The sequence below is a fragment of the Chelonia mydas genome, chromosome 2 (assembly GCF_015237465.2).
Source record: "Chelonia mydas isolate rCheMyd1 chromosome 2, rCheMyd1.pri.v2, whole genome shotgun sequence".
Classification (NCBI taxonomy): domain Eukaryota; kingdom Metazoa; phylum Chordata; order Testudines; family Cheloniidae; genus Chelonia; species Chelonia mydas.
This window is the reverse complement of record NC_057850.1, coordinates 3,955,781-3,972,241: the sequence shown is the minus strand read 5'-3', so window position 1 is coordinate 3,972,241 and position 16,461 is coordinate 3,955,781. Positions and strand designations below refer to the sequence as shown.

General features: G+C 46.7%; 1 protein-coding gene across 2 annotated transcripts in view; it reads left to right on the top strand.

The window, feature by feature from the left end:
- ARHGAP39 (Rho GTPase activating protein 39) overlaps window positions 1-16,461 on the top strand; it is a 430,277-nt gene that overhangs the window by 227,260 nt on the left and 186,556 nt on the right. For both annotated transcript variants that reach the window (XM_043538964.1, XM_037891871.2), the window contains exon 4: window positions 8,178-9,585. In XM_043538964.1, coding sequence (XP_043394899.1) covers window positions 8,178-9,585 — 1,408 coding nt within the window. The remainder of the gene's footprint in view (window positions 1-8,177; window positions 9,586-16,461) is intronic.

Below are 16,461 nucleotides of genomic sequence, written 5' to 3'. Positions count from 1 at the left end.
TGTAGCCAGCGTCACAAGATATTTATGTGCCAGATGCTCTAAAGATTCATACGTCCCTTCATGCTTCAGTCACCATTCCAGAGGACACGCATTCATGCTGATGACGGATTCTGCTCGATAATGATCCAGAGCAGCAGACCGGCGCATGATCATTTTCATCATCTGAGTCAGATCCCACCAGCAGAAGGTTGATTTTCTTTTTTGGTGGTTCGGGTTCTGTAGTTTCCGCATCAGAGTGTTGCTCTTTTAAGACTTCTGAAAGCATGCTCCACACCTCGTCCCTCTCAGATTTTGGAGGGCACTTCAGATTCTTATACCTTGGCTTGCATGCTGTAGCTATCTTTAGAAATCTCATATTGGTACCTTCTTTGTGTTTTGTCAGATCAGCAGTGAAAGTGTTCTTAAAGCGAACATGCTGAGTCATCATCTGAGACAGCTATAACATGAAATATATGGCAGAATGCATGTAAAACACAGAGCGGGAGACATACAATTCTCCCCCAAGGAGTTCAGTCTCAAATTTAATTAACACATTTTTTTTAACAAGCGTCATCAGCATGGAAGCATGTCCTCTGGAATGATGGCTGAAGCGTGAAGGGGCATACAAATGTTAAGCATATCTGGCACGTAAATACCTTGCAATGCCAGCTACAAAAATGCCATGGGAACCCCTGTTCTCACTTGCAGGTGACATTGTAAATAAGAAGCAGGCAGCATTAACTCCTGTAAATGTAAACAAGCTTTTTTGTCTGAGAGACTGGCTGAATAAGAAGTAGGACTGAGTGGACTTGTAGGCGCTGAAGTTACATTGTTTTGTTTTTTGAGTGCAGTTATGTAACAAAAAACAATCTACATTTGTAAGTTGCACTTTCATGATAAAGAGATGAATTGAAAAATAGTATTTATTTTGTTTATCATTTTTACAGTGCAAATATTTGTAATAAAAATAATGTAAAGTGAGCACTGGACTCTTTGTCTTCTGTGTTGTAATTGAAATCAATATTTTTGGAAATGTAGAAAAACATCCAAAATATTTAATAAATGTCAATTGGTATTCTATTGTTTAACAGTGCGATTAAAACTGTGATTAATCGCGATAAATGTTTTTAATTGTGATTAATTTTTTTGAGTTAATCGCGCGAGTTAACTGTGATTAATTGACAGCCCTGATAGGAACAGATTTTGGTTTGTCCCATTCTTAAAAGTCAGGTATCCCCATGGAACAACCTGCTGCCGGAAGATTCCTGTGCTCCACAGAGGCACTTGCTGGTCCTTTCCCAAGTCAAATTTGACTGTATTCTAAGGGACTTTTGTTGTTTTTATTTTATTAGTTTGACATGGTCAGACAGGTGGTCATATCACTTTATAGAGGGCACTAGGTAGAGTCAAAGATGCCCAGGACCTGGAATATTTATATAATCTTATCTGTTGCTGAAGCCAGAGAGGGCAGTTCTGGGGTTTCGTTCCCCCACCAGCTATGTCCACCGCTATTTTGTGATGGGGGGCGGTTATTTGATGGGATCTCTGCTGTCTCAAGCCCTCAGCACTACCCCAATCATGTTGCTGATTGATTGATTGGGAGCTGGAACTGTGTCATCCTGCCACCAGCACAGATGGAAACTCCTGCCTTGTTTGTGAATTTTTGGGTGTGTCGTTGTTCCTCCCTTTAGTATCCCTTTCCTGTTGCTCCTTGGGCACCCAACAGTGAAGAGGTGAAGGCCTGAGGGCTTGAGCAGCTCAGGAAGGACTGTGTGGACAGACGGAGGGTTCAGGCACAGTCCTGAAGAGTTAATATTGTGGAGCTGAGGTTATAATTATTTCTGTCCATGAATTATTAATAAAGAAAAACTGTGTTCATTTCATTGCAAATTCCAATTAGAGTTGAAATGGATAACTTGAGGACATGCCACTAGAATGTAAATCACAGGAGTTCCAGCTGCAAGGTGGAAATGCATTTTGCTGGATTCTTTATTATTCTGGGAAAACATTACTTACAGTAAAAAGAAAAGGAGTACTTCTGGCACCTTAGAAACTAATACATTTATTTGATGCATCCAATGAAGTGAGCTGTAGCTCACGAAAGCTTATGCTCAAATAAATTTGTTAGTCTCTAAGGTGCCACAAGTACTCCTTTTCTTTTTGCAGATACAGAGTAACACGGCTCCTAGTCTGAAACCATTACTTACAGTGAACTTAACTTGCATTACCAGGAAGCTGAAGGCCGGTCTGGTTTCATGAAGGTCAAACTTTCTTTCTCAGTGCAATTGCAGGGGCCAGATCTCTTCCCTGTACATACCTTGTCCAGCATCACTTTGACATCATCCCAGAGGTGGGAGTTCATGCTCGTGAGGACTTGGAATTTGCGTTTCATAAGCAGGAGGATGGAGCTATATATTACACCTTCCCAAACCTTCCCCTTCTCTCTTTCTCATCATCCTCCCCTCACCTGACTTGCTTTCCTAAAATGGCCTTGTAGCCCCCCCATCATGAGCACAGGAATGAGCTCCCACTAAAGTGTCATTCGCTCTTTCTCCATCAGGAAAAATAACTACCAGGATGGTCTCAGCTGTTTCCTCGCCTGGAGAGCAAGGAATTGAGTACGAGATCCCAACCCTCTTCAGCATGACACAAAACACAACCACTGCAGCTGGCCCAAGGCGAAGTTTTTTGTGCTGGAAAAAGATTGTTTCTTTGCCTTACACTCCAATAAAAGGATGCAGCAATTCTCAGTCCTACCTGCTCAGGACAAGGCTCTACAAGGCCCTCCCACAGCCTGCCCCCCAGATTCCTAGTCTGTCAGCTTTTCTTCTTTCTTGTCTCTTTTGCTGCCTCTCTCACCAACAGAAGTTGGTCCAATACAAGATATGACCTTACCCACCTTGTCTCTCTAATGGCGTGGGACCAACACAGCTACAACTACACTGCACACAGGTTTTCTTCTGGAAAGAAAAGTCAAGAAGAGCTTCTCCCTCCTCCTCGTTGTACCAAGACTCACCTGTTGTAATAGAAGGGCTTTTATTGGCAAAACATACGGTCTCCTGCTGAGATGATCTGATGTCCCTGGAGCTATTCGTGTTCCATCGCACTAGGTTACCCATGTTGACTGCATCGTGGGTAAAATCACTGCATCAGGTGATAGTGGATAATATGTAACAGTATTAAGTGAATTATTTTTCTTAATTATGAGATGTAAATAAACGAGCAAATAAAATAGGTAGCACGAATTGTTACCCGCTATCTATAAGTAGCATAGACTGCAACCAGGCAGTACAGAATAACCTTTCTTGCCACTTCCTCTGAAGGACTGGCTGGCATTGGAGACAGCATACTGGTCTAGCTAGAGCCCACTGGTCTTGGTTCTGTGTAGCAATTCCATGTTCCTGTTGTCCTTCCATCTGGCTGCAGCAATTAGACTGTAGTCTCTGCCCCAAAGAGGAGTGGATCTTACTGTAAACTAGCACAGTCCCAAGCACAGTGGTACCCCTTGGTGCCATGGTAACGCAAGTAATTGGTGTATTCTCTCATGCTATCAGATGTCTGGACTCACCAAAAATTTAATCATATTTTTTTGGGTCCTGGAAACCACCTGAACCTATTTAACTGCTTCACTGCCATCTAACAGGGAAGTGCTCCAAGAGAAGGCTGCAGTGGTGGCAACTAGCCAGTAGGCTGAAGGCAGCATGTAATTGACATGAAACTGCGGTTGTTTATTACAGAGATGCAGCCTGTGGAAACTACAGGTCTCAGCATACTATGCGTCTATACTGCTTTGGCCATCCTCAGTACAGACGATAGAACAAAATTCCCACAGTGCCCCCTCTATCTTCTACAACGCCAGCACTCCATCACCATTCCAATCAAACCTCAGCCCTTGGAAGGGAAATTTCCTTGGATGGGGACTGGCACCCGTGTCAGGTTAAAACTCTTTTAGGATTTAAAAAAGAAGAAAAAAATTTTGTCCGTGCCAGCCACAGTCCAGTCCTCTGACACTGCACCAGATGCAGCGCTGGATCACATAGGTGTAGAGTAGCAACAGCAACAAGGCTGAACACCACCATTCCAGTGCAACACTGTAATTAGCATGTGCACAGCCATGTTAAAGGGAAAATGCAGGAGGGTGATTATTTACCGCAAATATGCCTTTGAGCCATCCCCACTGAACATCAGCGAGGTGCTTTTACTCTTTCATTCCCTCGTCAGTGTTTGTCTTTCTAAAGCTGCCCTCTTTGGAGTCGCCTCCCAGCAGCAGGAGTGTCAGATTGGTTTAGCTGCAGCGATAGGGAGAATTGCGTGTGCAGGGCCGTCACATTTCTCTCCCCTGCTTACTTCTGATTCGATTTTGTGTGTTAGTGTGGTGTTGGATGTTAATCTTGTGCAGTGAATTGATGTGTCTGAAGTCTGGTTTGCAGTTCAGTCAACATCAATGCTATTCCTCCAATAGAGGAGGCATTAGAAAGTAATGTCGTGCTGGTTTGGGGCAATATGTTGTGTTTTCGTTCCAGTGCAATGTATAATGTGCCATAAGTTAGCTCCCTTGGTTGAAATAAAGTGTTACATAAAATCATAGGAGTGCAGGACTGGAAGGGACCTCGAGAGATCTCCTAGTCCAGTCCCCTGCACTCATGATGTAACCTGTTGGAAAACTTTCCGTGGAAGAATTGTAAACTGAGTACTATGTAGGTGAAGCAGAGTAGCAGAAAAATGGCCTTTAGCATCAGCAGAACTAAATAATTAACATCTTACCATCTGCATCTATGGATCCCGATTCTGCTTTCATTTACCTCTGTGTAAATCTGAGGTAAATCCACTGACTTCAATGGAGTCTGAGTTCCAAAGCTGGTCTGTGCTCTGTATGTACAATAGGAAGCATTTTTTATAATGGAAAAAACCCTAAACACAGCCCCAGAAATGGTCCCACCTGGTGAAGATGAAAGTGCTGCACTTGTATTCCCTCTCTTATTCTGCATTGTGTCTGGGAACTGCGCTGTTCTATACCTTCTGTTTGCTAGTTTGTCGGCTCGGTCACCTCTCACCACAAACAGCGACCAGACTTAATTCCTTACGTCCCAGTTCCTTTGCTGCATGCTGTCTGTTACTTACATAACTGGCTGCTCCGTTTATTGTCCAGAGTTGTACTGCAATACTGAGTCTGGGAAATACTGCTACAAGAATGAACGTTGTTGTGTTTTGCTGTGGAATTGATCTCTCATGGTCTGGTTAGACTCTCCATTTTCAGTTGTTTCTATTTATTAAATATTGTATTTCAAAATAGTAAAAATTAGCTTTGACCTCCTGTGACAACTGAATTGACCCTGGAATTTACATTTCCCATTCTATGTATATGAAGTACAAGTGCCATGATAGTGCCAGATGCCCTGGCATGGTAAATATGTGGGTTTTTATTGGTATGCTCTCTTGTGAAGGTGTAACTCAGCAACGAGGAACAGCTGGGTGCGATGGGAAGGAAGCAATAAACTCTCACGGACTCCTGGAGTCTTGTACACTTGCAAACAAATGGGACAGTGTGGCTGAAGTAGCAAAGCTGGTGGCCCCATGCAGTGCCCAATATGAGAGGCCATATTTCTCCAAGGGAAAGGAGGGCTTTAAAAATGTCCATAAATAGATTTCTCTGCGTTTTGAGTTGTCTATTGGGGTCCATAAACGTCAAGCAGCCATCCCGATAAACAAGGCTGTTGGTCCTAAATCATTTTTATGTGTGTCTGTGCCTTGGTGTTATGGAGCAGGTGCCCTATGGTACTGGGGCGGAAAAAAATCAAGAAATGCTTTGTACCGACATTGCCGAGCTGCCTTATCATTTAACTTGGGGGCTGGGGAGGAAGGACTGCAGAAGCTTTCCCCCACCCCACCTCCTGAAAAGGAACCAATTCCTCCCTACCATAAGCACACATCCCCCCTTTGGCCTTAGGACTCACCCTCACAAATTACTGCTCAGGCCCCCAAGAGTCACAATTGGCTCAAAAATCATGATTTTTAAAAATAATAAATGCTGGGTGCTTTACATTTTGTCTTCTGGATTTTGAGCTCTTAGGATTCTTGCTTCCTAGCTTTTCCCCTCAAATGAGGATTAGAAGCTTGCTTGGTTTTAAGTCATAGCTGAGATTTTTGCCTAATCACATGTCTTTAGGATCTGGTGTTCCTTCATTGGAAGCACCAAATGCTGAGAGACTTGCAATACAATCATGGGAGTTGGCAACACTGGGAAGGTGGCAAGATAGTCATTCAAGAGACGCCTCAAATTTACTGGACTCACTTTACAATAAAAAGTAGGGAGGTGGCATGGGGAGAAGAGGATCTCTCGCTTTCTCTTCTGAGGACCTTGATAAGGACCAGGGCTAAAGGCTTTCCTCAGTAAATGAAAGCGAAAATTCTCCTTGACATTTTTAGTTCGTTTGGCTGGGCAGGGCAGGGCCCAGAGGCTGGCTCTGTGGTGTTCAGGGAGATTCTGTGGAAGGATTGGAAACCCTTTTGGATCACTTAATTGACCTGTAACAGTGCTGGGAAGGCGGAAGGGGTGGTGTTGCGTAGTGAATATGGGGCTCTGCTCTGTGTTTTACTGATTTAAAGCACTTTGCTGGTTGGTGCCAGTAGGAATTTCTCCAGTAAATGAAACTGAAGCCAATGGGAGTTGGGGGCGGTGCCTGCAGGCCAGAGCAGCATGTGGAGCCTCCCCCCACACCTAGAAGCTGGACCTGCTGGCCGCTTCTGGGGTGCAGCGTGGTGCCAGGACAAGCAGGCAGCCTGCCTTAGCCCTGCTGCCCTGCTGACCACTGCCCACCCTTCAGCTTGTTCAACAAATGAGGCAGGGATCCTACGGAATACAGTCTCATTCACTACACAGCCTTGACTTGTTCCTAGAGCAGCTCTATCTTGTGCACTGAATGAGGCACGGGTCTTGTGGACAACATAGGACGTGATCAAGTAATTAAAGACTCTCATAAAGTGCATACACAAGGGGTCATTCTGTAACTTCTGAGTGCTTGACTTTACAACTTGAATTCTTACCATAGTTTTTGCATGTAGTTATATAGAGTGCCACAAGTCGTGCCTGGTACTTTAGACACACAGACAGACTAGGTCCAGGCCAAGGCTTTCAGATGTGACTCGTGAATCTGGCTGCCTCCATTGAGACACCTTAGGGCTGATGTTTAGAAAGTGCCAAGCTACCAGTCCACTGAGAATCAGGCCCCTTTAAAGTGTCTCAAGTTGGGCATTCAAAATCACTACCCCAGGTCGCTTCCATGAGGGGCTGACAACCTGCGGCTCAGTTCTCCAGAGCAAAGCACCTATAAACCCAGTCCGGGCACCCGAAGCCTTTGATCTGTGACCTTCCTTGGGTTAAAATCATTCCATATGATTATGTTTTGATTGCTGTTTACTTGAACTAGTTACGTTAAATCCACCAAAGCAGTGTGGGCCATGCGTGCTGTAGCAGAGAGATGAGTCTTTCTCTGCGTGTGCCCCAGCAGCAGTTGAGAGGCTTCCTAGATTTAACTGTCTGGGGAACAGTGCCAAGTGATCTCAATGGACAGTGTTAGACAGGAACTTGCTTCCCTCAAGGATCTGGCAGAGGCTGACTTTAATGTCTCAACTGCTGGGCTAGGCCCATCACTCTTGCTGGGGGAGTGTGGTAAGGTTGGCTGCCATCTGGGAACACCTTTGTTTCTGTGCAAATGGAATATGTGTTAAATAATTGTGATGGAGAGCCAGGTGCTTAGAACACTGCACAGAAATTCAGAGCTCTTCTGCTAACTCACCGGGGTTCCCAGACCAAATGGCTCCTATCACCTCCAACTCGGGTGACTAAAAGGGTTAAGAGTTTCTAAGGTAGAAGGAACTAGGTGGAAACACAGGAGGTCCTGCAGGGAAAAACTTTGGGAACAACTTAACTCAGGAAGCTTGGGCTGAGGTTTATATTTGGAAGGATCTACATTTGGATGTTCTCCAGTGTGTATGTCTGTGTTGGGAGCAGGGTGGGGATGCCACCTGCTTATACTAGTGTATGTGCCCCTGAGAGGTGGAAGTGGGTATCTTTTGGAAACCTAACACACAGTATAAAAATTCTCAGGCAAATGCTCTTTATTCTTTGCATGAAAACACCCCACTCCCCCTGTCCCTCCCTTTCTGACGATGGCTTGTGTGTTCTCTGCCTCGCACAGGACATCCTCCCTGCGATGGAACACTGGCACCAAGGAGCGCATGCTGATCAAGGTGACGGACCGCGAGCCGAGCTTCCTCATGCACCAGGGCAATGGCTACACCACTGACAACCAGCAGGGGACCCGCTCACGGAGGCCCTCGGGGGGCCAGCAGTCCCCCAACCTGCAGACATTTGCCCCTGACACTGACAACTCCGTCTTCTTCCCTGAGAGGAAGCAGTCTCCCTTCTTGAAAAGGGCTGACCACGTGGGCAGCTGCTCCCCGCTGCTCGGTCGGGGGGATTCATTCTGCTCCCCACTCCAGTCCCAGCACCGGAAGCACTCGAGTGAGTCCCAGCCATCTTCTCCTCGCTACGCCTATGAGCCCCCCTTGTACGAGGAGCCCCCCATGGAATACCAGGCCCCCATCTATGACGAACCCCCTGTGGACATGCAGTATGAAGCCAGCGGGAACTACAAGGCGGGCTCCCCGCAGAAATCGCCCATCCGCAAACCCCACCCATTCTTGCAGTCGCCCAAGCAGGGCCCCAACTCCCCCTACCAGCAGCTGGTGCTGACCAAACAGAAATGCCCTGAGAGGTTCATGAGCCTGGAGTACAGCCCTGCAGGCAAGGAGTATGTAAGACAGCTGGTTTACGTGGAGCAGTCCGGTTCCAGCCCCAAGCTGAAAACGGGCCTGCGACACAAATACTCCCCCAACCCCATAGGTGGCTCATACTCGCTGCAGCACAGCCCCTGCCTGGTGAGGGACCAGCGCCTGGAGATCAAGTCTGGGGACTACAGCAGCATGGAAGGGGCTGACTTCCGACACAGCCAGCCCGTGAGCCAGGCCTCCCAGGGGGAAGACTCCATGTCATGGTCCAGCCAGCAGGACACCATGTCTTCTACAGGGTACTCGCCTAGCACCAGGAAAAGGAAAAGCAGGAAGCCCTCCCTGTCCCATGACCCCAACACCTCCTCGACGGACGGCTCGGGGGATCGGGAGGCGCTCAACGAGCAGCTGATGGCAGAGGAGAGGCCCATGCCCGGCGCTTACAGGCCCCAGATGAACCGCACAGAGAGCAAATCCATTGAGGCCGAGGCAGCGCGGGGCTTCCCAGAGCCCTTCCTGGCCCAGGCCCGGCTGGCATGGGAGGCGCAGCAGGCTCACTACCACATGAAGCAGCGGAGCAGCTGGGATTCCCAGAAGGACGGCTCAGGCTATGAGAGTGATGGCGCCTTGCCTTTACCTATGCCTGGCCCCGTGGTGCGGGCCTTCAGCGAGGACGAGGCCCTGGCACAGCAGGAGAGCAAGCACTGGAAGAGGAATACCTTTGAGAAGCTGGGGTTCCCTCAGATCCTGCTGGAGAAGAGTGTGTCTGTGCAGACCAACCTGGCTTCTCCAGAGCCCTACCTGCATCCATCTCAGGTAATACGCACAGCAGGGCAGGGTTTGGCTGTCTGATCTAAGGTGCCCGTCACTGTGGGGTCTGGGCATCACACTGCTTCCTGGCGTACCACACACTCTATAAGGTGTAAGTGTTACCTGACACTCATTTACTCACCGTGCAGCACTTCCCATGGTGTTATAGCCACATGGTATCCATCAGGGTTTGCACCTGATTCAGATCTAACACAGCCTTTGCTAGGCCTGTCAGTGCAAACGAGCGGTGGCAGAGCACAGTGCTGCATGGATACCCTGTGAAAGACACGTGACTCTGGCAAAAGTCAGCCCAGAGAGGTTTCAGTCCTGACCTGGGGTCAAGCCTCGTGGATCCTTAGGAGTCAATGCAGGGATGTTCCTCAGAGTATCCTTTCCCAGGGTTTGATCACAGTTCATGTAACAGCCAGAGCCCACTCGGGACTCCAGCAGGGCACCCCCACATGACCACATGCAAAAGTAGCTGCTGCCATGCGAATGACTGGCCTAGACACTGGCTCTGCAAGATGCTCAGCTCTGCTTTATATACTGCTAATAAAGGCCTCTGGTTTTATGAGCCATTTCTCCTTCCCTGTAAAATACTCAGCCCTGCTGTCACTCTGCAGCAGGATTAACTGAAGGGAGTGAGCGGCTGTCAGGCTCCAGCTGCTCCACTCAGCTCACATTGACTTTCTTTCTTAAGTATAACCCTGTGCCTGAGATGTATGGGCATGCCCTGGCGCTCCTGCCATGCAGGGGGCCGGTGTGCCAATGAAAAGGGCCCTGTGAACTTCGCAGTCATTGATTCTCCCCACCTGTGTCCGGTATGATGAGGATTATTTTTGTATTGAGTGTAAAGGGAAGCCAGCAGTACAATTTGCTGTCAGATCACGACAAGGAAGGCAGGAATGGGGAATGCACTTGGCTCTTCAGGCAGAAGCTTCATGCATGGTGAAGACTGTTTACATGGGAATAACGAGTGCTGTCTGCCTCTTAGGGGCTGCTAGCAAGGAGACTGCAGCATGGGCCTTAACAGCTTCCTTGGGATTTCCAAAGACTTCTCCCTACTGTTCTCTAAGGATGGAGGGAAGTCACTCTGCACAGAGATCTCCATCGCTAGGAAGGCAAAGCCTAAGGCTTTTAATTGACCAAGGGGCTGATTCTGCTCCCACTGAAACCAGTGGAAAAGTCGCCATTGACCTCACTGGGTGCAGGATCTAGCACTAAATGACTACTTCTGAGACTCTCTGGATCACAGTCAGAGCGAGACTACCCCATTTCACTGTGCTAGTGAGCCAGACACAAGGATCTTCATGGCAGACTTTCTATAAAGAGTAAAAGGAAATCATAAAGCATTTAGGAAAGGAAATCCTGATTCAGAACACATCTAGCACTGTTCCCTGTAACACACTTGAGAACCTAGTATGACAGGTGCTAAGGAAGTGCAAAGTAGCATTATCCTTAGAAATAGTGAAGATCTATATCTGCCTCCTCCCCCACCTGTGTGCACCCCCCAATCTGTTACTGTGAGGGCTGGGTTGGATCCTTGGCTGTTCCTGAATGTTCAGGGAGCTGCTGTGGTCAGAGCGCTACTTCCAGCTGCACGTGGCGAGAAGGTTGCATCTGTCTTTTCACATGTAGGACCTGGCTACAGTGATCCGTGCCATTGGCACCTCCAGATTAGACTCTGACTGTGACCTCAGCGACATTTGCACCTGCAGACCTTTTGGAAATTTATATTATTAAATGGAGCCTCAAATTGACAACACATCCCAGTGGGGCTGAAGGGTCTTTGCTGGCCAGTGGGTACTGGTGCCCAGGGAGAATCAAAGGGATTGGTCTTTGACATACTGTATGCAGTTCTAAACAGGCTGGGCCTGGCTACCTGAGACATCTCTCTACCCAGCAGGTATCGTGGCAGCTTTGACCTCTCGGGTTGCTAATAGCCCCCTAGTTTGAAAAAGGAGGGACTGGTGGCAGGGCATATTCCTCAACTCACTGTCCTGCCTGGCCCAGCAAAGCCCTTGTAGGATTTGCCACACTTGATCAGACCTGAGGTCCATGTAGTCCAGTGTCCTGTCTGTGACAGTGGTCAGGACTAAGTGCTTCAGAGGACGGTACAAGAAACCCTGCAGTAGGTAGATGTGGGGTAGCCTGCCCACCCATGTTAGGTCTTTCTTTTAATCCCTAATAGTCAGAGATTGGCTTAAATTCCAAAGCAGGAAGTTTAATATCCCTTCCAAAAACTGTGTTGGTATTAGCTATAACTCTGGATAATCTAGCTATGCGTATATATATCCAATCCCTTTTTGAATCTTGCTAAGTTTTTGGGCACAATGATATCATGTGGCGTTGAGTTCCACAGTCTAATTATGCATGTGGAAAAATATTTCCTTTTTGTTGGTTTTGAATGTGCCACCTTCTGAATTTCACTGAATGTCCCCTTGTTATTGAGTTATGAGATATGGAGATGTGGTGGTGCGTTTTTTGAACAGACTCCAAGGTTCATGTGTGCGGGAGTGGAGCATGGGGAGTTTACCCTGGCTGACTTGGATTTTGTGGGTGGGGGTCAGTCTGAACGGGCTGCTAGAGTGGGTTGTTAGAGTGGTTATTGTGTCCTGTGAAAATATATCCAAGGAAATAGAGCTTTGAGAGAATGAGTAGCACCTGAGAACTCTGGGTTCAGTTCCCAGCTCAGCCACAGACTCCCTGTGTGACCTTGGGCAAGTCACTTATCCTCCTTGGCCTTCCGTTCCCATCTGTAAGACTGGCACAATACTTCCCACTCTGCCTGTGTAAACTGTAAGCTCTTTGGGACAAGGGCGTTCTCTCACTGTGTGTCTGTGCAATGCCCAGCCCATAGCAGGCCCAGACCTAGGCCGGGGTCTCTAGGTGTGGCTCTTATACAAACACTCATGGCAGAATAATGGGGATGCATTTAAAAGAATCCCTCCAGAATTATCTGGTCCTTGGGGAAAAATTTGAAAATCAATCCAAGTTCTCATCTTGTAGGGAAAAAGCTGCTGGAAAATGTGGACTTAATTGTAGCCAGTGTGTATTTTCTGGCTGTTTTTAGAACTGTTAAAAGATTTCTGCCTGAGTATTTTCCATAGTTCTGAAAACCCTTTCTTTTGCTGATGCTGATCTTTGGAGCTGGAAGCAGGACTGCTGTGTGTCGCCTTTGTGCCTGCACACTGGTTTGTTGTAGGGTTGCTGAGAGTGCTGGGCTGCTGCAACTGATTTTTCTGTAAAGAAAGAAGAACATTAAAGCTTTTTCTTCTGAGAGAAGAAAAACTCTGTTTGAATAAATGCATAGGGCTTGCAAAGAGACTGAAGAGAAATGGTGAGTCATGTCTTTGAGCGCACCACCACCCCGACAGCATCTCTTTGCAGGTCACTTCTACAAGGATGAAAAATTGTGGTTGTCTGCTCTTTTTATTGCTTCTTGATCCATGATGAAGGGCCTAAAAGGTGTGTTCGAGCTGCTATTTTCTGCTTGTTTGTTTAGACTAGAAATGGGGCGCCAGCTTCCTAAAAGAGCTCAGCACTCATGGGGTGCCATAGGGGCCCCTAAATACTGTACTGAGCTAGGTTTTCAAAAGAGTTCTGCTTTCATTTAGATCCTTGAATGAGATGGGTAGGATTTCAGCCAACTCCAGTGTTCTCAGAGGGAGCAGGTAGGCGCTGAACACTTCTGAAAATCTGGCCCTTAAGTCTTCTCTACCTTGTCTTTCCTGGAGGATTCCATAGATGGCTAGAGAAACAATAGGGTTATCTCAATGCCCCCGAAGTAAAACGTGAGCCATTGGGGCTTTTAGGGAACTAAGGCCCAGTTAGGAGCTCAAATATCTTTGAGGCTTTGGGCCTAAGTCTTCAGATAGGATCCTTTGTGGGACAGGCACCAAGTATAGTCAGGCTCTTTCAAATATTCTTAGGGTTTTGTCTGAGTTAAACTCCATATTAAAATTAAATTTTTGTTTAAAGATTCAACACCCTGCCCCTTCAATTAAGAGCTGAGAAAGCTCCCACTCTAGCTCTCTAGTCCTCCAAGGAGACCTTCTGTAAAACCAGAAGGACTAGATTTAATATTCCCAGCATATATATTAGTAAGATAAAAACACTACTCAAAAGGGACTTTGTTTTGTTTTTCCAAACTCTCTTTCAGTCCTCCTTAAGCATCCTGAAGATGCAGAAAAGGGCACACACTCATCTCTTCCTTTGCAGGCCACCTTCCAGCCCAAGGACCCATAGGTGTCAGTAGGTCTAGTGCCCAAGGTGACACCATGGCCAGCCAAAGAGAAAAAATAGTCCCGGCTACAGTAGAGTTACAGTCGTCAGCATAAGGATATCTTCAGATAATTGTTCCAAAATAAAATACAGTATTTCCATGAAGGCTACAGAACGGGGGGTGAAATATTTTTCTGATCGCATGTCTAGCACCAATGAACAGAAAATTGTACTGGTCCTCATAGTAGCTATACTGGTCCTGTCAGTGTTTCTAGCTCTTCCAAGATGTGAGATAAAGGACTTTAAAGGAGAGTCATATCTGTGATTCCCATCTTGCTCTATTTTCCAAAGGGTTTATCCTTCAGATACCTGGATTGTGTCTCCAAGTGTGTGAAATACTTGTTTGTGTCTTAGTGGTTTGAGATATTGACCTTTAAAAACTGTCACTGGTTCTTCAATTTGGCAATCATTATACGCTTTCATGGGGACCATATAACTAGATAGTGTGGCTGCTGGTCCGGGACCGAGGGGTAAGACCAGGGCCAATATAATTTTCATTCCCTGGAGCTACTGTGTTTCTGCAGTAAACCTAGATAACTCTCTAATCTATCGATCCAAGTGCCTCTACTTCCAGCCAGCTGAACCAATAATAAATACAGAGCAACGAAAGTGAATCTTCGCCAGAGTTAAGTAAGAAACATACAGCCATGTTTTTGCAGGTGGCTGCCTAAGTCTCACTTTCAAACTGCTCGCTCACCTGTGGTGTGTGCCAGCCCAGTGTCACGGCCACAGATCTACCTAGGCCCATGCAGTCACCCCACTGTCCACATGCAGATGCCTGTTAACGTGTTAGAGGCAGGCATCAACCTTATAAGGTGGAAAAAGAAAGTGCATACTGATTGGTTAGTAACTTATGTGGGACCTCTTAAGTGTCTGGATCTTACAGCAGTTCTCAGATTTCTGTTAGCAAAGAGAGATTTAGATCATAGCATGTCTTCGTCCACAGGTACCCAACTGCCAAGATAACCTGCCTTTCCTCAGCCTGCGTCCTGCATGTCTATCATCAAATCATCTGGATCCCCCCAGTTGATTGCACAGATTTCCAGGCCCCTGGAGACATCCAGTTAAGTGGTCTCATGGAATGAGTGCCTTGGGAGGGGCCATCAGCAATGAGAAAAGGACAGGTTAATATGTACTATATGGAAGGTGATGGACGGTCCTTTCTGGGTCTCACCTGCCCTGTGATGTGCTGAATTTCCCTTTTCGGGTGCTGTTGGTGTTCACCATAAGCTGGAAGAAGCTTTTGCAGCTTAAAGTGTCTGGATGTGCTTCTTACAGAACTGTCTCCTCTCTTTATAACTGGACCAATCACAGTGGGCTTGCAAGAAGGGCAAGCTGCCCCTTCTGCCTCCCTATTTCTTTGCCTCCCCTACTCGCCAAATGCCAGGATCATGCATGAAATATGCTATCATGTGATGTGTCTTTAACTAGACATTATCCTTGCATCATCCATGCGTGGCTTTCACTTTCATTTCTGATAGTGCAGGCTCTGCTACTAATTCAACAAATCCCTTGCTGCCTTGCAAAGGCAGAAGACAAGAGGATAGGTAGCTATCCCCTAAGATGCAGTTCTCCAGCTGTAGCCCTACATTCTGCTAGGAAATAGGGGAGCAAGGAACGAGCTGAGATGAGTAGTCTAGGTCAGTACTGTTCCGATTACAGGGCTCGATGCACCTCTGATCCCTCTCTCTGAGCCACCCTGGGTGTCAGACCTCATGCCTTCACCTCTCCTGGGGTGCAGCTCTCCCATAGCAGACCAGGTGTGTGACTACAGTACCCTGAGTATTGACTATGTTTACCCAGCAGGTACCACTGGGTGCAGCACCTGCAGTCCTTCCCTTCAGGAGTGTGTGACCAGTGGTGAATATAGTGACTCCACTGCCTCCTGGCACCAAAGAATTGGTTAATCTTAACAGTGAGAACACATGATTTAGGAAAATATTTAGGAATCTCCCCACTGTATTTTCCACTGAATGCATCCGATGAAGTGAGCTGTAGCTCACGAAAGCTTATGCTCAAATAAATTTGTTAGTCTCTAAGGTGCCACAAGTACTCTTTTTCTATTTAGGAAAAAAGGATTTGAAAACAACAAACAGTCTATATACATGTATCTTACCCTAGCCTACCCTTCCTGCCTAAACAGTTCCTCAGCAGCAACCTCCCTGGGGAGGGATTAGTCATTTTTATCCAGGTAGGACTTTTATCTGTTCCAGGGCTGTTTACCCTACTTGTCAAAAACAAACAAACAAACAAACAAACAAAAAAACAGTTCTGTAACTTGGCAGGAGTCTGGTGGTATAATAGCATTGTCTCTTAACAACCCTTGACGGTTTACTGTGAAGGGTGGCTTATCTTGAGCCATTCTTTCTGCTTGTTTTCCTTACAGCTTGCTATTAAACTAAACCACCACATTTGTACAGTAAACATCCAAATGACCTCGCCTACATCATTCATCAGTTCTTACAGAGCAGCACTGTACAAGTATGGCGTACCTTGGAGAGCCAGAGAGCTGCTGTCAGTGAGTCTAGTCACAGAAAGCCACAAAAGTCATGCCCTGACACTGGTATGCCTTGGCCATGAAATTACAGCAGCACAATT